Raw genomic sequence first — 21,433 nt, forward strand, 5'->3', positions numbered from 1 at the left:
TTTGCTCGGCCAAGTGGCCTGCAAGGAACTTAAACTGACATTAGCCCCCTCAGAGAAGCCAATTTTTATATTTTCTAATTTTCTGCATTTAAAACAAACCATATTTTACTTCTATAAAGGTAAAACGAAACGGTATTCTATTTTTTAAAGAAGCCTCATATCCAAATATCCCCCTTTCTCCCCAAAATACCAAATAATGGGTAAGATGTGCAACCATCAAGCCAGAGAAACTGCAAGCCTGGTAGCAGTCCAGGATGAAGAGTTTGGCCATGAAAGGGTGCGAAGAAGGACCCACTACTGTGTTAACAGTCCTAGGAAGCTCCCTAATGACAGAAGGAAGGGGCAGAGGCCAGAGGTGAGGTAGAGACCTGAGGGTTGGTGGAGAGAGATCATGAAACCAACTAGTGTAGGCATCAGCAATCCAGACAAAAAGACTGAGGAACAAGGTGTCAGGGAATCATCTGAATAAATACTGGGGATACTGGAAAAACAGAGAAAGCTTCCCACTGAACCAGATTTGGTCTAAATGATAGAGTGAGCACAGGTGGGAGGTAAACATAATACGTGAGGGTGCTGAGCATTCTTCCTCCATCCCAGAGTTAGGCATCTCATCCACCCACTGTGGAAAGCCCAATTTTGTCCATCCTCCCTCTTACGCCACCGGATCTTTTCAGCCTGAGATACAATTTTGGTGGCCAGCAAACCAGAAAGCCTCTATACAAATGAAAATACAAAACATGAAACTCACCAGTCAAAGCCAAAGTATTCATTTGAGGTTTCTATCCACACGAACAGCAAAACCACAGACAGGAGAAATGAAATAATCAGACACGGGTAAAAAATTTTCTCTTTCTGGGAAGAGAAAGAAAGAAGCATAAATTAAATCCATTTATCCATGTCACCTCACCAATATCTGTATATGCTTGTCAAAGTTCTGTATAGTTGCAGTTCATTACCCTCTGGAGGCTGGAATCAACACTGTATTCTCTTTATCCGTATGGAATTTTGTATAAGTCTATTTGTAACATTTATTACACTTAACCCCAATTACATGCTTATATATTTGTATTTGGTGAGACAGTTTCTTCTTTGAGGGAAAGGAACTTCTGTTACACACCTCTACCCTGCCAATATCTAGCACAGTTCCTTAAGTGTAGCTGTTCCCTAACAACCATCTGTTGCATTTATCCACCTCTTCATCTACCAAATGTTTGGTTACTCGTTCATTGAGTAATTCATTCACTCATCATCCACTGATTCATCTAGCCACTTATCTACCCGAATTTGGGGGACAGAGGACAGGTTAAGAAACAAGGCTTTTCTGGAATAACTTCTTTTTGCCAGTACAATGCTAGAAATTTCACAAACTACTTTCATTTTGCTTAATATTTCAATAACAGCCATGTAAGTTAGATATTGTTAACCTCACTTTGCAGAAGAACTAAAACTCAGAGAGGTAAAGTAATTGACTCAAGGTCGCACACCCAAGAAGTGGCAGGGCCAAGGCCTAGATCTCTGAGCCTAAAGGCAGGATGGAGGATATCTTTACAGAGGAGGTACTCAAACAGCGTTGAAGGCAACCCCCTACATGGAAAGTCACACCACAAACCAGCCATACCAGAGGTTGCCAAGCCCCTCCTAGGAATATTAGGTTTGGATTGCTACCTGAGGTATAATCTTAACAGTTATGTATCACATGAATAAGAAATTTTGCCTTTAATCTGTAATCTTTGAACTGGACAAGGCAATCCCTGCTCTGCCTAAATTATGGTTATTATCATGAAAAATAAAAATAAAGAAATCAAATGGAAAATGTAGAGACTGTATTCCAAAAAGGTGAGAGAGATTACAGCTATCAAGGCACAACTTTGAGTTTAGGAAGATGAATAGTACAGGATCTCTGACTCAGGTCTTATTCTCTACTAAACCTTGTGTGGACCTTTAAAAAGCTCTATCAGATGATGTTGTCTCCTGCTCAAAACCCTCCAGAGCATTCAGACTGCCTGACGTGGCCCATGAGATCCTCCATGGTCAACCCTTGTCCATTCCTGACCTCATCCCATTCTATACACTCCATTTCTGAACTCCAGCCACATTGGCCTTCTGTCTCTAGAACATGACCAAATTTGTTTCCACCTCAAGAGCTTCATACTTTCTGGTCCTTTTGCCTGGAAAACTTTTGCCCCCAGAGGTTTACGCAGCTGACTCTACCTCTCTATTAGGAGACAGCCCACGTGACACTTTTTCAAAGAGCTCCTCCCTAACCACTCTCCCATTCCAGCTTCTAACACATTTTCCTATTTATTATCTTCAAAGCTCTTATCACTCCCTAAAATATCTTTCCTTATATATTGTCTACTCACTAATGCATCCCCCTAGATTGTACGCTGCAGGAGGGCTGGAGGCCTTAGTTGTCTTACTTACTGTGGGATGTAGTAAATGTTCCACAAACTTGTTTTTATTGAATAAATCAATTTCCTTATTTTATAATAGATTCTCATTGTTGCTACTCTTGCTCATTTTCAAAGGCTCCACACAGTTTACAAGAGAAAATTCAAATACTTTAGCTTGACACAAAGATGTTTCATAATCTGATCAAAATACTCCTTTCCGACCCAGCTTACCATTGTTTTACATGTCCCTAATTCAACAATGGAAATTTGTTTTCCCCTAAACACACCACTGTGCTTCTCTATCCCTTGACATCTGACCACCTCATTCCCCCTACCCACAATCCCTTGTACCAATATTTCTGTACGTGAAAGATCGGTTCCACAAGTCCGTGGCTCCAAGAAGAGTAATAAAATAGCTAACATTTATTGAGTGCTAATTGTGTGCCAACCACAATTCTAAGTGTTTCCCACATATTACCTCTTCCATCCCCACAACAAATCCCATTGGTGGGTACTGTTATTACCATCTCCGATATTCTAATGAGGAATCTAAAGCACCAGATGTCAAGTAACTTGCCCAAGGGAACACAGTGGTAAAGCTCTAATTTGGAGATAGTCAGTGGTGAAGCCAGGTAGTCTCTTCCCAAAACACAAGATTTTAGTTCCTTTTTTTTTTTTAATTTTTTTTTCCTTTAATTCTTTTTTAAATGTTTATTTTTGACGGACAGAGAGTGTGAGCAGGGGAGGGGCACAGAATCCAAAGCAGGCTCCAGGCTCTGAGCTGTCAGCATAGAGCCTGATGTGGGACTCAAACCCACAAACCCTGAGATCATAACCTGAGCCGAAGTTGGATGCTTCACCAACTGAGCCACCCAGGAGTCCCAAGATTTTAGTTCTTATGCTATATGCTATACTCCTTTCTTTGAGCAGAATGGAGCCTTGAGAATTTTCTAGGGACCTTAGGAATTATCTAGTTCAATTCCCTAGTTGTAAAGAGGCTCAGAGATCTCACATAACCAGCCCAAGAGCAGAGCTGGAAATAGTAACCAAACATTCTCCCAGGCTCTAAAGTCCAGGGATTTTTCCATTATACCACACTGCCTCAAATGTCACCCTTTCCATGAAGTCTCCCTTTCTCCTTCTTTTACTACAAAGTAACTCTCATATAACTTACCACCTCACCCCTAGGTAATAAATATCTGTTGAATCAATTTTCTCTTCTCCACTTTATCATCACTACTCTAAATCAGGCCACCAACATCTCTTACCTTAAATACTGCTATTGCTTTCTCTCTGAAGGCAAAGACATCTCCGTCCCTATTTTGTACTTTCCAATGCATTCTCCACATGATCAAATAATCATTTCAAAACATAGATCAGGCAGTATCATTAGGTTAAAATCATTAGGGATTCTTTAACCCCTACATGGCAGAGGTCAAATTCTTCAAACGACACAACTTCTGTCCCATCTCCCTCTCCAGCTTTGTTTCCCATCATTTCTCCATTTGTATCCTCTGTTCCACCTAAAATTAAACCTTATACTGCCCTCTGACTCCTCCAATACCATTTCTTCTGCCATTCCCTAATCCTTACTTACCCAATTCTTAATCTCCTTTCACCTTCTATATAAAGCTGTTTTCAGCCCCTCCCTTGGCATACGGAAACATGTATGCATACACACACATACATGATACTTAGCATTTTTAATTTTTTTAATGTTTATTTTTGAGAGACAGAGAGAGAGAGAGAGACAGAGGGAGGGGAGGGAGGGAGAGAATGAGTAGGGAAGGGCAGAGAGAGAATCCAAAGCATGCTTCAGGTTCTGAGTTGTCAGCACAGAGCCCAACACGGAGTTTGAACCCACGAGATGTGAGATTGTAACCTGATCTGGAGTCAGACACTTAACTGACTGAGCCATAACCAACTGAGCCACTCAGGCATCCGGACACTCTCACTATTTTGAGACTCCATGTGTGCTTGTCTTTTCCGCCAGCAGACCATGAATTACTTGACACCAGGAATCGTATCTAAGGCATTTCTGTTATTGCCAATCGCTAGTATATAAATTAGTGCTTAGAAGCTATAAGCTAGTATAATATCTGGGAAGCAAAGATATAGGAGACAGAAAAACATTTCTCATAATCTAGGCAAGCCTCCTGTTTCTACCCTTTTCCTGATAATGTGCTCCCTATAGAGCAAGCATAAGAAATTAGTAATCCAACTATTCAGAATCTCAGACCCTAGTTAGGCTACGTCTACAAGTGCATGAAGGTACCTGATATGGCCCTTCTCTTACCACTTCAGTGTGCTCATCATTTTGTCTCTTATAGCAAATAGCCCACCAAAGGGTGTCAGCAGGCAGTTTAGAGTTTAAAGAAAGAGGCCTTGCAGCACCTAGGTGGCTCATTCAGTTGAGCATCCAGCTCTTGATTTGGGCTCAGGTCATGATCTTAGGATCATGGGATCAAGCCCTGCAACCGGTTCCATGCTAAGTGTAGAGCCTGCTTAAGATTCTCCCACTCCCTCTCGGTCTTTCTCTCTCTCCCTCCCTCTGCCCCTCTCCCCTGTTCATGTGCATGCTCGCTCGCTCTCACTCTCTCTCTCTCTAATAAAAAAAGAAAGAAAGAGCCCTCAATGAGGCTAGGCCACATGCTACCACTCAGCCTTACTGAAGTTTTTCATTAGGGAAAATCAGGCATTAGCCTGAACAATAATAAAAGACTATCTTGTTTCCCACTTGTTTTTTGTTTTTTCGGGTTTTTTTTTTTTCTCATTAAGCATAGCTCCTTTGGGAAACTCACAATGAAGAAAGAATTAAGAATTCAGGCATTCCTGTAATTTCTAGTCAAAAACATCTAATTGTACCTAAACTTCCTTTTTCTTAAAGCTCACGAAATGAATAAAAACAAAAATAAATGAATGACATAAAAGAGTTAGGAATAAAAAGAAGTAAAGAACAAAAGTGAAAGAAGATGAAGAAAACAAGCATACGTTTCTGTAAGGTTAACTTTGGCTCCAGAATTGCGGCAGGCTTTTCATCAAAGAACTAGAGCCCTACTATGCCCAGTTCTGGAGAATCTAATGAGCCCTCAAGGCGGCAGGGACCAGCCCACGTTCCCTACATCTGAGAAAGTATGGTCCTGCTCCTCCCCCTCTCTCTGTACCCAAGAGCAGCAGCAGGGTCCGGATCTGGATTTTTTCTCCTGCTCGAGTTGCCACTCGCAGGTGTAGCAACCAGTAATTAAGGCGATATAGCATCGTCGGTTGCAGGTGCATATGATCCACGGCTTATGCTTTTCCAGACTTCTTTTCTGCTGGCCCCCAGGCTCAATCCTGTTGGCCTTCTTAAGCATGGTTCACCCTTCCGCTGCAATGATAAAATAAAACAACAACAACAACAGCAACAAAAAAATTAGGATCTTCAAATGTTTCCCACCTCACTGTTCTATAGAAAATTCCATAAAAATAGATTTTAAAAGTTTACATTCTAGGATAACGTATTGGATTTGGTGCAGATGAGTAGAGCCTCACCCTACCTTTCCCACTAACTTGTTGAATACTTACTGCGGTCATGTACCATTTGAAGTTCAGTTTTCTCATCTCTAAAACGGGATCATATTCTCTGTCCTAGACAATGATAAATACTGAAAGCATCAACTTAGACAATATACACAAATGAGTTTTTTCAACTGTAATATGCTTTTGAAGTAACTTGAGAACTTAAGAGGCATGGGTGAGGTATGTGAAAAATAGAATCGACCACTAAGTGACTCAGATATACAGCTGCCTGCCCCTTCCCTTCTCCTCCTCTCCCCTATGGGATTAGTTAGGGATAGCCTCTGTTTAAATGATGGAATATTCAAAACAGGAATAGCTGAAATAAGACAAGTTTATTTTTTCTTTTGCCAACAAAAATGCTTCAAATATTATGTGGTATGTGGCTTCACAATATCATTAGGAACCCATTCATCTTTCATCTTGCTGTTACACTACAGCACAGGGCTTCCTTCTCAGGGTCCAAAATGGTTGCTCAAGGTACATCTATCATTCTAAATTCCAACTAGGAGAAAGGAAGAAGAACAAAGAAGGATGCTCCCCCTTATTTTAAGGGCACTTACAGATGCTGAACATGACGTTTCACTCACAAGAGGTTTTCTTACTGGAAGGAAGGGAGGGAGGGAGGGAGGGAGGAAAGAAGAAAGATCGGTAGATACTGAGGGATGTCTAGTTGTCCCTGCTGCATTTTCTCACCCTAATGTGATAGGAGACTTTCAGAGAATGTGTGGAATTAGGGGAAAAATAAAAGTATTTAAAAATTGAAAAACCAAGTCTTAAAGGGCCCGATCCCAAGAGACTATTGTCTCCTGATCCGAGAGACTGTTGTCTCTGTCCCTGAAACCTTTGTGTGGTGCTCCACTGTGTTTTCCTGTGAAAGGCAGTGTTGTACTTAAGAGTGTTACAGTTCAGGGGCGCCTGGGTGGCTTAGTTGGTTAAGCGTCCGACTTTCGCTTGGGTCATGATCTCGCGGTTCGTGGGTTCGAGCCCTGCGTTGGGCTCTGTGCTGACTGCCAGCTCAGAGCCTGGAGCCTGTTTCAGTCTGTGACTCCCTCTCTCTCTGACCCTCCCCTGCTCACACTGTCTCTCTCTCTCTCTCCTAGAAATAAATAAAAAATATTAAAAAAAAAAAAAAGAGTGTTACAGTTCAGAGCGCATAGTCTGAATGTACACCTCTGGCAAAAATGGGACTAACAAGGACTGGAGTAACCCTTCCACCTTAAGTACCAAAAGAAATGGGGTAAATATGAAAGAACAGTTTTCTCACAACTGACCACAGGCAGTGAATGACAGCAATCCTTGAGAGAAGAAACAAGTGAGTATTTTAAATGCCCCATTTACAAACTAACTCGCTTCCAGGATGGAGGGCTGGGAGTAAGAATGTTAGGTGGATCCTGGCAGTAGCCCTGAACTGAGTGGACAGAACTGGGAGTTTGAGGAAGTAAAAGATCCCCCCTCTGTGTTTCTCTGAGTCTCTAATTGAATACTAATCAGTACATGCTGGTGAAGAAATTGCCCAAAGCAAGAGACAGAAACACACAAAGGGTGGGTGGTGGTTACACAATCTTCAGAACTCACAAAAGCCTGTGAATAGTTGGTGTTTCCACCAGAGCAGAAAAACCTTATAATACATGAGGCACTAGGAAACATACTTGGAAGGGTACTGCGTCAATAGTGGGGAAAAAATTAGGCCTTATTTTAAAAAAGGCTACTATGCCTGGCCAAACAAAGCTTAGAGGTGAGCTTCAAAAGAATCAAAATGGTTCCAAGTAATCTGGCTATGTTCTGAAACAAAGATCAGAATTAAAAAAACAAAATACAAGAAGCACTGTATTGTAATCAACAAAACAAAATTCTTAATGCCTAGCATTCAATCAAAGTTTACCAGGAATATAAAAAAGTAAGAGAATGTACCCATATGGAGTCAATCAATAACTCAGAAGTGTCTCAGATGATAGAATTAGTAGGGAAGGACACCAAACATTTTTACAACTGCGTTTAATATGTTCAAGACAGTAGAGGAAAACAAGCATGTAAGATATTTTTTAAAGACGTAAAATGAATTTCTGGAGATGAAAGATCTAATATCTGAGATGAAAAATATACTGCCAAGGATTAATAGCAGATTAGACACTACCAGAGAAAAGATTAGAGAACTTGAGAATTTCTTTTAAATGAAGACGTCAACTGTGAGCTGCAGTCTTATATAAATAAATAAATAAATAAATAAATACAGTAAGTAAATACAAAATATATGCAGTCTTATATAAATGTGCCTGGAGTCCCTGAAAGAAGGGAGAGAGAAATCAAGGAATAAACTCGGTATTTGAAGAATTAATGGCTGAAAATTTCCAAATTTGATGAAAACTATAAACCTATAGACCCAAGAACAATAAACCCCAAGGAAAAGGCACATACAGCAAACTATAAGACACATCATAATCAAGATGTTTAAAAACACTACTAAAGAGAAAATCTCTCAACCAGCCAGAGACAAAAAAGATATTACATGTAGAGGAACAAAGGTAAGAATGACTTCGACATTTTTTTCAACAAAAATAATTTCTTGTTGAAAACAATATAACCCAGAAGTCAGTGGAGCAACACCTTTAAAGAACTGAGAACAAACCGAGGGCGGATGGGGGTGGGGGAGAGGAGAAGGGGGCGAAGGGCATGGAGGAGGGCACTTGTTGGGATGAGCACTGGGTGTTGTATGAAAACCAACTTGACAATAAGCAATATAAAAACATTTTTTTAATAAAATCTAGATTGAAAGAAAAAAAAAGGACTGAACAAAACATGCTTAGCTAGAATTCAGCACTCAGCATAAACACACTTAAAAAATGAAAGTGAAATAAAGACCTTTTCAGATATTCAAAACTGGAACTGGGAGAATTAATCACCAACTGACTTATACTATAAGAAATGTTAAAGCCATATAGTAGAGAGGAAAAGGGAGGTACGAGGTGGAAATGCATATTTACACAAAGAAATGAGGTGCACTGGAAATACTAAATATATGGGTGATATAAAATAATATTTTTCTTATTTATAAAATTACTTCAGAAGATAACTGACTGAAGCAAAAAGTTACAATGAATATTGCAGCTTATAACAACTGAAAAAGTAAAATGTATGACAACAATGGTTTAAAGGCCAGAAGAAAGGAAAGTGTAGTGTTATTCAATTCTCATACTATATGTGAAGTGGTATACTATTACTTGAAAGTAGACTCTGATAAGTTAAATATGTATTCCATAATCAAATTTGTATTCCAAAATCACAAAGTAACCTCTGGGAAAAGGTGTATGTATATAATAAGTTAACAAAGAAGATGAAATGGAATCATAAATATTAATCAAAAAGCAAGCAAGAAAAACGTGAAAAAGTACACAGAATAGGAGAAAAAGTAGAAAGCAAGCAGTAAATGCCAAATTTAAACTTAAATATGCCAGTAATTCCTATAAAGGTAAACAGACTAAATGCTCCAATTAAAAAAAAAAACATTAAAAATTGTCTAACCAGGGGCACCTGAGTGGCTCAGTCAGTTGGGCATCCCACTTGATTTCGGCTCAGGTTGTGATCTCACGGTCATGGGATCAAGCCCTACATTGGGTTCTGTGCGGAGCATGGAGCCTGCTTGGGATTCTCTCTCTCTCTCTCTCTCTCTCCCTCTCTCTCTCTCTCTCTCTCTCTCTGCCCCAATTCACACATGCACATTCTCTCTCTCCCTCTCTCTCAAAATAAATAAGAATTAAAAAAGATTGTCTAACTGGATTAAAATAACAAAGCCCAATCATATGTTCCTTACAAGAGTTTGGTTTATTGATACAGAAGATAAAAGAATGGAAAAATATATACCTTGCATATATATATATGATATATATACAAATATATATCAGTTGTCCCATTACCAGGATAGTACCATGTACCAGCCAAAACCAAAACCTCAGTCACATGTAACAATAAGCATTTACTGCTCACACATCTAAACTGATCAGCTATGTGTTCTGCTGATCTAGAATAGCCTCACCTAGTATGATTGGGGGTTAACTTGGCTCTGCTCCATGTGCTACTCAACCAGATTGGCCTCAGTATATTCTCATGGTGGTGGAAACTGTCCAAGAGAGTAAGTCCTAACATGCAAGCCCATTTCAAGCTTCTGCTTCAAAGGATGTCCTCAAATCAAAGGCAGAAATAGAGTGGGTCAACTCATAGCATGGAGGGCACTGTAAAGTTACAAGGCAAAGAGTATGAACACAAAAGGTGTAACTAAAGGAAGGGGAATAAGTGGAACCAAATGACACAATCTACCTCACTAGTTACCAGCAGATCAAAAGACCTTGAGGCAAAAAGCTTTACTAGAGACAAAAAAGAACATTTCATAATGATGAAAAATGACTTGAAAAATAATTTTCAACTTCTAGGCACCCAATCACATGGCCTCTAAAAGAGAAATAGAGAAATCCACAATCATGGTGGGAAAGTTAGCATACTTCTCTAAATAAATGATATAATAAGCAGACAAAAAGTTTATAGGATATAGAAGATTTTAACAACTTGATTAACAAATTAATCTAACATTTATAGAACACTATACTCAATGACTACAGAATGTACATTCTTTTCAATGGGAAATGTAACATTTATCAAAAGTCATAAAAACCACACAACTGGTTTTTAATAAACTTCTAAGAACTGAAATCTTAGTATATTTTCTGACAATAGTGCAATTCAGCCAGAAATCAATAAGAAAAGCAATCTGAGTATATTTTCTGACCATAGTGCAATTCAGCCAGAAATCAAAAGAAAAGATAAATACAAAAATCTATATTTGGGAATTAAACACTATATTTATAAAAACCCATGGGACAAGGGAAAATAATCACAATGTAAATGAGAAAAAAGTCTGAACTGGTTGTTGATGAAACTGTGATGAAACTACATGAGTTTGGAGTTAAGATGACAGAAAAGTATGGCGACCCTAAGCTTGTCTCATCCCTTTGATGGTTATCAAATCATTGTGAACAACAAAGAAATCAATCAGAAGTCTGAATGAACAAAAACTATAAGACTACGTATAGAAAAGGGACCACTCTTTGGAAGATAGGAGGTGCAGAGAGTTTACCAGGGGAGACATTGATCTGGGTCCAGCTGCAGAGAGGAAGCCAGCTTAAGGAGGCTACCGCAAAGTAGTATAAGCAATGGAGCCCAAAATCCAAACTTTTAGCAGTCCTCTACCATGGAGAAAGTGTCTGGCTTAAAGGCGCACAAGCAGTGAAGCAGGGTAGAATCCCCGGAGTGACAGCATGGTCTGAGGATCAATTGGGTTACAAGAAAGACAGGCCACATCAATGTGCTGTGCTGTTTCCAGGCATAAGAGAGGGGACTCATTCCGGCTGAGGGCTACAAGCTGGGGTGCCAGCTTTCTGTTTTATTTTGACATAAACTCTGAACAGCTGAGCTGTCACTCCACTGCTTTTTTCCCATAGCAAGCAAAAGTGTGAGGAGACCTTCCCCCAGAGGAACAGAGGAAAATCTGAACTTTTGGAACTCAGTCACACACCAGAGATAAAAAATAAAAGCTGGGACACAGGCTGGGTGAATGCAGAATCTGATAGAAACTGGGGATATAGGAGGGGTGATTAATTGCTCTTCTGTGAGGCTTCCCTGGAGTGGGGATGTGAACTTTCATCTCCAGGGCTACAGAGCCGGCTGGACCATATTCATTCCACCCTTCAGAGCTGAAAGACTTCAGGGAGCAAAACAGTACCACCTAGTGGAGGCCGGAGCCACTAACACCAAATCCCCAGTTGGATTTCCACTGAAACAAGTCAGCTTGAGAGCATAAGCACAGCAGGCTCCTCCCCAAAAAAACCAGCACAAACAACCCCCTTGCACCTACTCTGCAAATCATAGTGCTGCAAAGCTTAAGCTCCAGGGGAAATAGGATCTAACTTCCATTTTACTTTTATTCTTTTTTTTTCATTTATTTTCTTATTTTTTTCAATTCCCTTTTTTACNTATTTATATATATACATATTCCTTTATTTTTTATTTTATTGGGTTTTTAAATTTTGATTTGATTTTTGGAGATTTTTAATAGCAGACCAAAACACACCCTGGATCTAGTCTTTTTGTGTTTTTGTTGTTGTTTCTTTGTTTTTTTCTTTGTTCTTTTGCTTGTTGGTTGGTTTTTCTATTCTTTCTTTGCTCTTCTCTTTTCTGGACAAAAATGACAAGACACAGAAAGTCACCCTAAAAGAAAGAACAGGCAATAGAACTGATGGACAGGGACTTAATCAACTATATAAGATGTCTGAACTAGAATTTAAAACCATGATTATAAGAATACTAACTGAGGTTGAAAAAAACAGAAAACACCAGAGAATCCCTTTCTACAGAGATAAAAGAACTAAAATCTAGTCAGGCTGAAGTTAAAAATACTATAACCTAGATATAATCACAAATGGATGCCATGACAGCATGGATGGATGAAGCAGAGCAGAATCAGTGATATAGATGATAAAAATTATGGAAAATGAAGCTGACAAGAAAAGAGAAACAAAGGCAAAGGATCACAATATAAAATATAGAGAACTCAGTGACCTATTAAAATGGAATAACATTCATATCACAGAAATACTGGAAGGTAAAGAGAGAGAAAACAGAGCAGAAGGTTTATCTGAGTGAATTATAGCTGAATACTTCCCTAATCTGGGGAAGGATGCAGACATCAAAATCCAAGAGTCAAAGAGAAGTCACATTAAATTGAACAAAAGCCGACCAACACTATGGCATATCATAGTCAAATTTACAAAATGCACAGACAAGGAAAGAATCCTGAAAGCAGAAAGAGAAAAACGTTCTTAACCTACAAGGGAAGAAAGACCAGGTTCACTGCAGATCTATCCACAGAAACTTGGCAGGCCAGAAAAGAGCAGCAGGATACATTCAATGTGCTGAATGGGAAATAAATGCAGCCAGGAATTCTTTATCCAGTAAGCCTGTCATTCAGAATAGGAGAGATAAGAGTTTCCCAGACAAACAAAAACTAAATGGGTTCATGAGCACTAAACCAGCCTGCAAAAAAATTTAAGGGGGGAAAAAAACCCCAAAATACCAAAAGCAATAAAGATTAGAAAGGACCAGAGAAAATCACCAGAAACACCGATCCTAGAAGCAACACAATGGTACTAAACTCATATCTTTCAATAATCACCCTGAATGTAAATGAACTAAATGCTCCAATGATCAAAAGACATAGGGTATCAAGATGGATTTAAAAAAAAAAAAAAAGACCCATCTATATGCTGCCTATGGGGACTCATTTTAGACCTAAATACACATGCAGATTGAAATTGAGGGGACGGAGAGCCATTTATCTTGCTCATGGATGTAAAAAAACAAAAAACAAACAAACAAAAAAAACCCCACTGGAGTGGCCATACCTATATCAGACAAACTAGACTTTAAAACAAAAACAGTAACAAGAGATGAAGAAAGACATTATATCATAATTAAGGGGTCTATTCATCAAGAAGATGTAACAATTTTAAATATTTATGCCCAACTTGGAAGCCCCCAAATATATACATCGGTTATGAACAAACATAAAGAAACTCATTGATAATTGATAATAATACAATAATAGTAAGGGACTTTAACACCCTACTTCCAGCAATGGACAGACCACCAAAGCAGGATATCAACAAGGAAACAATGGCTTTTTTTTTTTTAATATTTTTATTTATTTCTAGGAGAGAGAGAGAGAGAGAGACAGCGTGAGCAGGGGAGGGTCAGAGAGAGAGGGAGACACAGACTCCGAAATAGGCTCCAGGCTCTGAGCTGGCAGTCAGCACAGAGCCCGACGCGGGGCTAGAACCCACGAACCACGAGATCATGACCTAAGCGAGAGCCGGACGCCTGACCGACTAAGCCACCCAGGCGCCCCTACAATGGCTTTGAAGACACACTGTACCAGATGGACTTAACAAGGTATATTCAGAACATTTCATCCTAAAGCAGGAAAACACACATTCTTTTTGAGTGCATATGGAACATTCTCCAAAATCAGTCATATATTGGGTCACAAATCAGCCCTCAGTAAGTACTAAAATACTGAGATCGGACCATGCACATTTTCAGGCCATGACACTATGAAACTTGAAGTCAACCACAAGAGAAAATTTGGAAAGCCCTCAAAAACATGAAGGTTAAAGAACATCCTACTAAAGAATGAATGGGTTAACCAGGAAATTAAAGAAAAAAATTTAAAAATACATGAAATCAAATGAAAATGAAAACATGACAGTCAAAGCCCTTTGGGATGCACCAAAAGCAGTCCTAAAGGCATGCTTTTTTTTTTTTTTTTTTTTTTTTTTTTTTTTAAAACATATTCCAATTCAGGCCTACTTCAAGAAGCTAGAAAGGTCCCAAACATACAACCTAACTTTACACCTAAGGGAGCTAGAAAAAGAGCAGCAAATGAAGCCTAAATCCAAAAGAAGAGGGGAAATAATAAAGATTAGTACAGAAATAAGCGATATAGAAACAAATGAACAAACAAACAAAAACAGAACAGATCAATGAAACTAAGAGCTGGTTTTCTTGAAAGAATAAAAAAGTGATACATCCCTAGCCAGACATCAAAAAGAAGAGAATGGACCCAAATAGATAAAATCATGAATGAAAGACAAGACATCATAACCAACACCAGAGAAATACAAACAATTATAGGAGAATATTAAGAAAAATTATATGCCAACAAACTGGGCAACTGGAAGAAATGGACAAATTCCTAAAAAAACTTACAAATTACCAAAACTGAAGCAGGAAGAAATAGAAAATTTAACAGACCTATAACCAGCAAAGAAATTAAACAGTAATCAAGTCTCTCAACAAACAAAAGTCTGGGGCCAGATGGCTTCCCAGGCAAATTTTACCAGACATTTAAAGAAGGGTTATATACCTCTTCTTCTCAAACTGTTCCAAACAATAGAAATGGAAGGGAAACTTCCAGACTCATTCTACAATGCCAGAATTACCTTGATTCTAAAACCAAACAAAGACTCCACTAAAAAGGAGAGTAACAGGCCAATATCTCTGATGAAGACAGATGTAAAAAAACAATAACAAAGTAGGGATAGAAGGAACACACTCAACATCATAAAGGCCATATATAAAGACCCACAGCTAATATTATACTCAGTGGGGAAAAACTGAGAGCCATTCCCTTACAGTCAGGAACAAAACAAGAATGTCCACTCTCACCATTAATATTTGACATAGTAAGAGAAGTCTTAGCCTTAGCAGTTAGACAACAAAAAGAAATAAATGGCATCCAAATCAGCAAGGAAGAAGTCAGACTTTCACTATTTGGAGACAACATAATACTCTGTGTAGAAAACTGGAAAGACTCCACCAAAATATTGCTGGAACTAAAACATGAATTCAGCAAAATCTCGGGATACAAAATTATCATGCAGAAATCTGTTGCATTTCTATACACCAACAATGAAGCAACAGAACAAGAAATCGAGGAATCAATCCTATTTACAACTGCACCAAAAACAGTAAGATACCTAGAAATAAAACTAACCAAAGAGGTAAAGATCTGTACTCTAAAAAATATAAGACTTATGAAAGATATTGAAGAGGACACAAAGAAATGGAAAAGTATTCCATGTTCATGGATTGGAAGAACAATCATTGTTAAAATGTCTATACTACCCAAAGCAATCTACACATTTAATGCAATCCCTATCAAAATTTTTCAGAGAGCTAGAACAAACAATCCTAAAATTTGTATGGAACCACAAAAAGACCCTGAATACCCAAAGTAATCCTGAAAAAGAAAAGCAAAACTAGAGGAATCACGATTCCGGATTTCAAGCTATATTACAAAGCTGAGGTCATCAAGACAGTACGGTACTAGCACAAAAACAGACACATGGATCAGTGGAACAAAATAGAAAACCCAGGAATGGACCCATAACTCTATGGTCAACTCATCTTCAACAAAGCAGGGAAGACTATCCAATGGAAAAAAGACAGTCTCTTCAACAAATGGCATTGGGATAACTGGACAGTGACGTGCACGGGAAAGAAACTGGACCACTTGTTACACCATACACACAAAAAAATTCAAAATGGATGAAGGACCTAAATGTGAGACAGGAAACCATCAAAATCTTAGAAGAGGGCACAGGCAGCAACCTCTCTGACCTCAGCCAGAGCAACTTCTTAGTAAGACATGTTGCTGAAGGCAAGGGAAACAAAAGCACACAGAACTATTGGGACTTCATCACGATAAAAAGAATTAAAAAAGTGATAAATCCTTAGCCAGATATCAAAAAGAAAAGAGAAAGGACCCAAATAAATAAAAATCATGAATGAAAGACAAGAGATCACAACCAACACCAGAGAAATACAAACGCTAAGAGAATATTATGAAAAATTGTATGCCAACAAATTATATGCCAAAAAAGCTTCTACACAATGAAGGCAACAAAACAAAACTAAAAGACAGCCTGTGGAATGGGAGAAGATATTTACAAATGACATACCTGATAATGGGTTAGTATCCAAAACTTATAAAGAACTTATCAAACTCAACACCCAAAAAATAATCCAGTTAAGAAATAGGCAGAAGACATGAATAGACACTGTTCCAAAGAAGACATCCAGGTGGCTGACAGACACGTGAAAAGATGCTCAACATCACTTATCATCAGGGAAATACAGATCAAAACCACAATGAGATACTACCTCACTGTCATAATGGCGAAAATTAACACCACAAGAAACAACTTGTGATGCAGAAAAAGGGAATCCTTTTGCACCATTGGTGGGAATGCAAACTGGGGTAGTCACTCTGGAGAATGGTATGGAGGTTTCTCAAAAAACTAAAACTACCCTACAGTCCGGCAACTGCCATATTAGGTATTTTCCCAACGGATACAAAAATACAGTTCCAAGGGGTACACGCACTCCAACGTTTATAGCAGCATTATCAACATTAGCTAAACCATGAAGAGAGTTCAAATGTCCCCTGACTGATGAATGGATAGAGAAGATGTGGTGTGTGTGTGTGTGTGTGTGTGTGTGTGTGTGTGTGTTAGCCATCAAAAAGAATGAAAGCCTGCAATTTGTAATGATGTGGATGGAGCCAGAATGTAATATGCTAAGCAAAAATAAGTCAATCAGAGAAAGACAAATACCACGCATTTTTCACGCATCTGAAGAATTTAAGAAACAAAACAGATGAACGTATGGGGGGGGGTGGTAGGAGAAGAGAGGGAAACAAACCACAAGTGACTCTTAACGACAGAGAACAAACTGAAGACTGATGGTGGGGAGGTGGGTGGGAGATGGGCCAGCGGTGATGGGTACTAAGGAGGGCACTTGTGATGAGCACTGAGTGTTGTATGTAACTGATGAATCACTGAATTCTACTCCTAAAACCAATATCGCACTGTATGTTAACTAAATTTTAAATTAAAAAAATCAAGCAAGCAAGCGACCCTAGGGAGAAAAGCCAAGAGTTAACCAAAGAACATTCCCCATTTTTTGGAATTGAGTGACTTGGCAATATTTTTCCAGCATAATTTTAGAATTACTATGGACCAGGGGCTCCTGGGTGGCTCAGTCGGTTAAGCGTCCAACTTCGGCTCAGGTCATGATCTCACAGTTCGTGGGTTCGAGCCCCACATCGGGCTCTGTGCTGACAGCTAGCTCAGAGCCTAGAGCCTGCTTCAGATTCTGTGTCTCCCTCTCTCTCTGACCTCCCCTGCTCACGCTGTCTCTCTCTATCTCAGAAATACACATTAAAAAAAAAAAAAGAAAGAATTACTATGGACCAGTGACTGCTCAGGGCCTCCCATTTCCCCCTTTTGGAATCATATCAGAACTTTACTAGTTTCTGAAACCCTGGAAAGAACATGATGCAGGCACAGGATAAGGCTTCTGGCAGTGCTGGGTTTGAAGTTACCATTATTTTACTTTTGAGAGATATGTGTAACTGAAGCCATTAAGTGGTCTGTAATAGACTGGTGACAAAAATGGGCCCATTTCTTTACCCCTTCCTTTGTCCATATCCTTCACAATGTGACTCTGAAGTCCTCTCATTAAAAAAAAAAAAAAGTCTATTTTCCTACTTTTTAAATTTAAGTTGATGTTGTGAATTGATGTGTCCGAGAGAATGTGGCAAATGATGTGCCAGTTGTGAACCTAGGCCTCAAGAGACCCTGTATGCTTATGCTCCCTCTCTTGGAAACCCGCCGTTCCTGTTTAAAGTTTTTTAACGTTTTTTAAAATTATTGAGATACAGGGAGAGACAGAGCATGAGCATGGGAGGGGCAGACACAGGATCCGAAGTGGGCTCCAGGCTCCGAGCTGTCAGCACAGAGCCCTACGCAGGGCTCACAAACAGCGAGATCATGACCTGAGCCAAAGTCAGTGGCTCTGAGACACCCAGGCGACCCCCGCTGTTCCTATTTGACCTCCTAACTAGCCTGATGGAGTACAAGAGTTACCACAAGGAGGAGAGCCCAGCTGTAAAAGTTAAGGCTCGCCCTAGACCACCTTACAGGCAACCAACCTAAAGCGTATGCAAGAATTTAGTCAAGTTTAGTACAAGTTAGCAAGAGCTACCTGCACAACCTTGTCCTCACGGGAGGCGTTAAGTATTCATAAACAATAATAAATGCTATTGTTTTAAGCCACTGAGTTTGGGGATGGCTTGTTATGCAATGATAGCTAACATGTAATAATCCTCTACAAATCTCACTGCAAACTAAATCAAACTAAATAACAACCAAATCTTCAATAATTCTAGAATTAATTTCAACAGTCTTCTCTTTAAGTAGGGCCAGAACTCAAATTATCATTTTGGGTCCTTTCAACTTAAGACTTTGTTCTTTCTGCCAATGCACAAAGAATAGGAGGAGATTTGGCAAAGTTAGGAGAAAATCCACTATTTACGACAGAAGAGTATCTGATTTTTACTTAAAAATCCATGCATAAACTCATAATGGCTCAATTTAAAAAGGATACAACCCAGAAAAAGAGTGATCAGTTCCTCGTAAGTTCTCAAATAGGTACATATATCTCTAACCATGGAATTTGAGCAAACAGCCTCCCGTGTTTAAAAAAAAAAGATTTTTTTAATGTAAGGCGACAGATAATCTATAGTCTTCTAAAATTTGCTATATATTTATGTGTTCAATATAATAATAAAATTTTACTATAATGAAGCTAAAAAAAGAAGAAAAGTGAATTTGGTGTGACCAGTTGCAAACATTAGTATGTCAAAGAAAGATCTTGTGAACAAAAGCTCTGTGCCAGAGAGGGTGGTAAACTGCTGAAATACTGAATAAAAGGCAGCATTTTAACCAGAATCATTACCACAACCATTTCCCAATAACCAACAAATCCTGAGTTCAATAATTCTTAGGGAAAGTTCAGTAAACATCGTTTCCCTTCCTAACATCTCTGATTTCTAAACCCATACAGCCAACAGCCTGCTGAAATCTCCCCTTGATTTCTCACAGACCCACCCCCCCCAAATTCCTTCTCCCAAACGCCACGCCTGCTTTGCCCTCCCAAACCTAATCCTTCTGGTCCATCAGGATCCTCTCGGCAAAGGGCGCCACCGTTCACCCGTTGCTTGAGTCAAACACCAGGGTGTGCTTGCCGGGTTTGAGAAGCTGGGACAAGACTGAGGCTCCCTCCAAATCCAACTCAGAAACTGGCCACAAGACAAGAAACACTTTCAGATGCTGAACGCGGGTGGCGTCCGGCCAGGATCGCCGAGGGAAACAGAGGAGCGGGGCACTTCCTTCACACCTGTCGGGGGAGGGGGGCTTACGAACACGCCGACGCCAAGCCAGCCCTGGACTGGGCCAGCACTGGGCCTGCCCGGCTTGATGCTCCTGTCGCCCACCGACCGGGACAGGGGCAGGTGGAAGCCCTTCGGCCTCCGCTTCCTCCCCTGGGCACCGGGGTCATGGCAACTCCAGGTTCACCAGACAGAAGGAGCTGAGAAGGTAGCAGCGCCTCAGAGGTGGCTGCCAACTTGATTATTAGTGTAGTTTCCTACTCCTGGAGATGCGTGAGAGGGGGAGCCCCAAGCTGGACGCGTTACTTACAGCGACTTCAAAGCCCCCAAGGCCAACGCGAATTCCCCACTGGAGAAGACCAGCGTCTCTCAAGATGGACGCCTGGTGGAAGGAGGCGGTGGAGGCTGGCCGCGTGGGTGGGCGTGGCCGGGGGCGTGGCCTTCGTGCCCTATCAGCTCCGGAGGCTTCAGTTTAAGGCACACCTGGAACCTTAGCTCTGAGCAGTGCGTTTAAAATGTGTATTTAAGGTATCTTTCATCTTGCTTCTTTTAGAAATAACTTCGGGGCACCTGGGTGCCTTTGCAGGTTAAGCGTGGACACTGACAGCACAGGAGCCTGCTTGGGATTCTCTCTCTCCCTCTCTCTCTCTGCCCCTTGCCTGCTTGCACTCTCTCTCTCTCTCAAAATAAACAAACCCAAAAAAAACCCCAACAACAACAACAAAGAACTTCAGCATAATTTTAGTTTTTGTTAATTATTTAGCTCAGGGATTAACTATTTTTTGTAGCCCAATTATTTAAAGGTTATTTTTTTAATTATTTTTTTCTTGTCTTTTTTTTTTCTTAACCTACTTCAAACAATGGGCCTGTTTCAGTTTTGTTTCATCTTTGATTCCTTCAGCTATTTCTCTAGCTCTGACGTCATTTCTAAGCTCTAAACCCATCATATCCAATTGTCCGCTGGTCATCTTTATCTGAATGTCCTGTTGGAAATTCGAACTCAATAATCCCTATGCAGAATTATTTTTCCCTTCAAATCTGCTCCACCGCCTGTGGCTCCAGATTGCTAAATGGCAAGAACTGAAACGAACCTTCCATTCTTGATTCCTCCCTTTGCTTTGCAGCCCCCCCCCCACACCTCCCATGTGTTACTCCTAGTCATTCCCTGTATTTCAATGCCCACTAGGCCCCTAGTCATCTCAGTAAATACCAACTGCTTAGTAGTTGCTGTGGTCACTACTTTCAGTTTACCTTTCCCCAAATTTGCCTTTCAAAGAGCAGCTAGTGATCTCTTAAACATATACATCTGGCCATGTTTAAAATTCATTCCTCGGGACACCTGGGTGGCTGTCAATTAAGCATCAGACTTTTTGGCTCAGGTAATGATCTCATGGCTTGTGAGTTCTAGCCCTGCGTGGAGCTCTGTGCTGACGGCTCAGAGCCTGGAGCCTGCTTCCGACTCTCTGTCCTCTCTCTCTCTGCCCCTCCCCCGCTCATACTCTTTCTCTATCTCTTTCTCAAGAATAAATAAACATTAAAAAATTAAAAAAAAATTCATTCCTAAGGTTAAAATTCAAGCCCCTTAAATTGGATCCTGCCTTTCTGTCCAGCTTCTTTCTCCCCCTTCTCTCCTCCAACCTGACTC

General features: G+C 39.9%; 1 protein-coding gene across 4 annotated transcripts in view; it reads right to left on the reverse strand.

The window, feature by feature from the left end:
• The window catches only part of GDPD4 (glycerophosphodiester phosphodiesterase domain containing 4), a 142,129-nt gene extending 121,978 nt beyond the window's left edge, over nt 1–20,151 (reverse strand). For 3 of the 4 annotated variants that reach the window (XM_077767565.1, XM_077767563.1, XM_077767566.1), the window contains exons 1-4: nt 20,099–20,151; nt 5,958–6,020; nt 5,558–5,760; nt 749–852 (exon numbers count right to left, since the gene is read on the reverse strand). In XM_077767565.1, the coding sequence (XP_077623691.1) occupies nt 749–852; nt 5,558–5,746 (293 nt within the window). In that variant the 5' untranslated portion in view covers nt 5,747–5,760; nt 5,958–6,020; nt 20,099–20,151. The remainder of the gene's footprint in view (nt 1–748; nt 853–5,557; nt 5,761–5,957; nt 6,021–20,098) is intronic. The other variant, XM_077767564.1, reaches the window with a different exon arrangement.
• Between the last annotated feature and the right edge of the window lie 1,282 nt (nt 20,152–21,433).

This window comes from Crocuta crocuta, unplaced genomic scaffold (assembly GCF_008692635.1).
Source record: "Crocuta crocuta isolate KB4526 unplaced genomic scaffold, BGI_CrCroc_1.0 scaffold561, whole genome shotgun sequence".
Lineage (NCBI taxonomy): Eukaryota > Metazoa > Chordata > Mammalia > Carnivora > Hyaenidae > Crocuta > Crocuta crocuta.